Source organism: Bufo bufo, chromosome 1 (assembly GCF_905171765.1).
Source record: "Bufo bufo chromosome 1, aBufBuf1.1, whole genome shotgun sequence".
Classification (NCBI taxonomy): Eukaryota; Metazoa; Chordata; class Amphibia; order Anura; family Bufonidae; genus Bufo; species Bufo bufo.
Window position 1 is genome coordinate 778055664 of NC_053389.1, and position 5217 is coordinate 778060880.

The 5217-nt window shown below is 41.6% G+C and overlaps 1 protein-coding gene across 1 annotated transcript; it reads left to right on the plus strand.

The window, feature by feature from the left end:
- Positions 1 to 2834: 2834 nt before the first annotated feature.
- Positions 2835 to 3779, plus strand: LOC120988042 (olfactory receptor 1019-like). Its single transcript, XM_040415921.1, has one exon. The coding sequence runs from the start codon at positions 2835 to 2837 to the stop codon at positions 3777 to 3779; it is 945 nt and encodes a 314-aa protein (XP_040271855.1).
- The last annotated feature ends 1438 nt before the right edge of the window (positions 3780 to 5217 follow it).

Here is a 5217-nt window from a genome sequence, read left to right on the forward strand (position 1 = left end):
ACCGCAGGTCTGAATTGACCTGTGGTTTGCCGCGATCGCCGATACGGGGGGGGGGTCACAGGATTTTAGCAGGCACCCAGTTCCGATCACCACCCGCCGCTCCACTCCATACATGGCATTTTCCGGCTGTATAATTCAGCAGACACCTAGACACAATGACCAGCATCGGCGATAGTGCCAAACTCAGTCACTTAATTATTTAGATGCTACAGGGGGCTCGCTCTGCCCCCTATACATAGGAGCCCTCACAGTGAAATCCCATGTTTTGGATTGTTTACTATGACAATCTAGTTCTTCTGAAGGTTCCCTGCCATGGTTAACTGCCTGCAAATCTGTGAGCGAGTCACAGCTCAGCAGGCAGTATTTCAGAAACGAATAGACTGAAATATTATTATATTTTGGTATATAGGACAAGCGATCAAAAGATCGCAGGTTCTGATCCTCTAAGGAGATTAAAAGTTACTGTGGAGAAAGCAAAAAAAATATATAATTTAAAATTCAAATCACCCCCTTTGCCAGTTTTACATGGGCCTAATCATTAAGGGGTTAAAATTAGGCCCCATTACATTCCACTTCCAGTAATCTCCTTGGGTCTCAGGAATCTTTCAGTCGTCTTTGGACTAAAAACAAAGACTAATAATGTAATACTATGTGATAAATGTAAATGATAATTTTTAGATTGCACTAGATAAATCATCTGGGGGTAATTCCCTGGATGCACTGACTGTATTTATACTGTACTGTACACTGTGCACTGTAGTCATGCTACCAGCACACAGCAGAGAGTTTAGATATGGAACAGTTCACGTACAGGACTTGAAGGCAGGAGTGTAATTTCAGGGGAAGAAGGTGAAGCAGCTGCTTCGGGGTCCCAACTCAGAAGTCACCCACCCAAAAGGAGGACTAAAAGATTGTCTGGCACCACTCAACAGTATTATGACATGACATTATATACAGACACACTGTAGGAAATAAACTGAGCAGCTGCAGTGCCTCGTCTGAGAGAGAGATCTTGACTAGCCACAGAAGTGGAGGTTGCACGAGAGGAGGAGGTTTGCTTAGAAGTTGCAAAAGAAGTTCAAAAATTTGCTGTGGTGCTCAGTCATTTCTCGTTACACTACTGCTTGAAGGTAATAGCCATGTGCACAATTACAAATATATATATATATATTGATATATATATATATATATATATATATATATTGATATATATATTGATATATATGTTAAACAGGTGGGAAAAAATGGAATAAAAACAAAATAGAAACCTAAACAATATTTGGTGTGACCAATTTTTGCCTTCAAAGCAGCATCACTTCTTTTACAGTTGTTACACAGTTTTTGGAGGAACTCAGCAGGGAGGTTGTCCAAACACATTCAAGAACTAATCAAGGATCCTCTGGGGATGTAGGCTTGCTCAAATCCTTTTGTTTCTTGATGAAATCCTAGACAGACTTGATGATGTTGAGATCAGTGCTCTGGGGTGGCCATATCATCACTTTCAAGACTTGTCCTTCTTTACGCATGACATATGTTTTGGTGCCTTGCCCTACTGCTGAATACATTTGGAGCCAATCAAAGTCAGACGCCTCCCTGACTGTGTTGTATGATAGATACTAGTGATGAGCGAGCATGCTCGGCCGAATACTTGTTCGGCTCGAGCATCGCTATCCTCAGCACATGGCAGTACTCAGCCGAGTACCACATGTGCTCGAGTCTCCTCCCCGCACGTTTCACGGCTGCTAAGCAGCCAATAAACGTGCAGGTAAGTACTGCCATCACTGAATGTAACGGGGCGCCGAAGGCGCACTCGGTCTCCCATCAGCTGCAGACCTGCTGCTTAGCTTCGGGAGCGAGGATCTGTGTTTGGCTAGCTGGGAGGCTCCCTGCTCCTAGGTCTGCCTTGAGCGCCGAACTGATCACTCGGTGCTCGACTTGTCTGTCTGTTGATCATGTGACGCTAGCCACGTCACATGACCCTCACTGCCCACTATAAATACAGGCAACCTGCTGGCTACAGGTTGCCTGTGATTTTGGTCCGTTAGGCTGTGTATTATTATTGTTATTAAGCTTACCTTTGGATTTGACCCTCAATCTGCTTCCTGACACCTCTTCTGCCTGCTCCCTGAACCTTGATGCTACCTCTCGGATTTTGACCTCGGCTTGCTTTTGGATTTTGTCTTTGCCTCTTCTCTTGTACTGACGTGACCTCCTGGACTAACCCCGGCTAGTTTACCCGCCTCGCCCTTCCGTTTTTGGTGGTACCTTGCTTGTTCCACCTCTCTGTCCGCTCTAGTGCTACCTCTCATTGGCTGTCCAGGAGTTGGCAGATGCTTTAGTCCAGGTCTGGGAGGAGATCCCTCAGGAGACCGTCCGCCACCTCATCAGGAGCATGCACAGGCGTTGTAGGGAGGTCGTACAGGCACGTGGAGGCCACGCACACAACTGAGCCTCATTTTGACTTGTTTTAAGGACATTACATCAAAGTTGGATCAGCCTGTAGTGTGTTTTTCCACTTTAATTTTGAGTGTGACTCCAAATCCAGACCTCCATGGGTTGAAAAATTTGATTTCCATTTTTAAATTTTTGTGTGATTTTGTTGTTAGCACATTCAACTATGTAAAGAACAAAGTATTTCAGAAGAATATTAAATTAATTCAGATCTAAGATGTGTTATTTTTGTGTTCCCTTTATTTTTTTGAGCAGTGTATATATATTGGCACATAGAAAGCTAGAGAAAGCTAGACATGATGATTATTACCCTAATGCTACTACTAATTCTGTATCAATACATTCCTTAGGAACTTTTTAATTGAACATTTCTATTTCATAATATGTATGTCTATAACTACTCAGTACGTCAAGAATTCTATCTCTGTGCATTCACCAGATATGGAAACTTCCAGCTGTTCATTTTCATTGCCATTTTATCAATGTATCTGCTCTGTGTAATTGGGAATATTTTTATTACTGCCATTGTATGTCTGACCCCCCAGCTACATACACCCATGTACTATTTTCTATGTAACCTCACAGTTCTGGACATCATATATGTCTCTGTTATCTTACCAAAGCTTATGGTGGTTACTATCACAGGTGATATCAAAATATCTTACCCAGAATGCTTTGCCCAAGTATTTTTTTATGTGTTTTGTATTGGAACAGAATTTTTCATACTTGCATCTATGGCCTATGACCGATATATGGCCATTTGTGCCCCATTACACTATATGCTGTCTATGAACCCAGAGACTTGTGTAACACTATCTATCTCCTCCCTCAGCCTTGGTGTGCTAAATGCAATGATGTATCCTCTACTAATCTCAAAATTATCATTCAGCAATTCTCGTGAAATCAACCATTTCTTTTGTCATATGAAATCCATACTAAAGCTATGCCCTACGGAGACAGTAAAAATTGACCTTTTGATAACTGTAGATGGTTTCGCTTTAGGATTCTCCACATTCCTTTTAATCCTTATTTCCTATATGTTCATCATCTCCACCATCCTAAAGATCCAGACGTCATCTGGGAGGTTCAAGGCTTTCTCCAGCTGTTCTTCTCATCTCACAGTGGTCTTATTATTTTGCTTGACATCTCTTACACTTAATATGAAACCGGAAAATGAATGGTCTCAAGAACAGGATAAAATTATCTCCATGTTGTATATTGCTGTAGTTCCATTGTTGAACCCAATTGTCTACAGCTTAAGAAATAAAGAAGTTCTAAAAGCCACTAAAAACATACTTTTCAAGGATCATTTACATTTACAGTTCTGAAAACCAACAAGTAAAAGAAATACGGTATATAGGGTACACCAAAGTATTTCACATGCAATGTTGATATGACTGTACTGTGAAAATAAATTTATTTAACCCTGTAATGACCACACTAAAGATGAGCAAATTTTTCACAAATTTGATTCGTCCGGTTCGCCAAATTTTCAAAAAAAATTCTGTTCAATACGAATTTATTTGCGGCGAACCACGTTAAAAAACATCTATTTCCTGGCTGCAGAGAGCCTTTATAGTGGTGTAGAACACTGTGCCTTGCAGTACCACGCATAGGGAGTGTGGCTGGCCAGCTAAGACCTGTCCTAGGTTGCTAGTATAACCTTATATGTGTATACAGCTAAACCTGCTAATAACCATAATACAGTTCCTATGTTGTGTTAAAGACTAAAGCAGAGTTATTTGCTGTGACATCATGTTTTGGATGTAATATAACTGTTATATTTTGTGGTCACAGAAGCAGAAAAAGATAATATGCCTTTAAGATTAATTTTGTAATATAAGGTAAGCTCAGTGACACAGCAGAAACAACAGCAAGCATAGTGTTAATCTGTTGTTGCTGGGCAGAAGTCTAGACCAATCACAGCCAGCTTCTCACACAGCAACAGTTTTAACCAATCACAGCCAGCCTCACACACAGCCAGTCTGGGAATTCCCCTAGCAGGAGCTGCTGAAATCATTATTCACCAGAGACAGGAGCTGAAGAGACATTCACTCCACTTAGAGCTGAGTTTTAATGGAACAAGAGGCCAAAAATAGGTATTTAGAACAGTTATACACTCACCTATAGAATTATTAGGAACACCTGTTCTATTCCTCATTAATGCAATTATCTAGTCAACCAATCACATGGCAGTTGCTTCAATGCATTTAGGGGGGTGGTCCTGATCAAGACAATCTCCTGAACTCCAAACTGAATGTCAGAATGGGAAAGAAAGGTGATTTAAGCAATTTTGAGCGTGGCATGGTTGTTGGTGCCAGACGGGCCGGTCTGAGTATTTCACAATCTGCTCAGTTACTGGGATTTTCACGCACAACCATTTCTAGGGTTTACAAAGAATGATGTGAAAAGGGAAAAACATCCAGTATGCGGCAGTCCTGTGGGCAAAAATGCCTTGTGGATGCTAGAGGTCAGAGGAGAATGGGCCAACTGATTCAAGCTGATAGAAGAGCAACGTTGACTGAAATAACCACTCGTTACAACCGAGGAATGCAGCAAAGCATTTGTGAAGCCACAACACACACAACCTTGAGGCGGATGGGCTACAACAGCAGAAGACCCCACCGGGTACCACTCATCTCCACTACAAATAGGAAAAAGAGGCTACAATTTGCACGAGCTCACCAAAATTGGACTGTTGAAGACTGGAAAAATGTTGCCTGGTCTGATGAGTCTCGATTTCTGTTGAGACATTCAAATGGTAGA

Coding starts and splice junctions, on each gene's coding strand:
- LOC120988042 (XM_040415921.1), top strand. CDS start 2,835: ATGTATGTCTATAACTACTCAGTACGTCAAGAATTCTATCTCTGTGCA.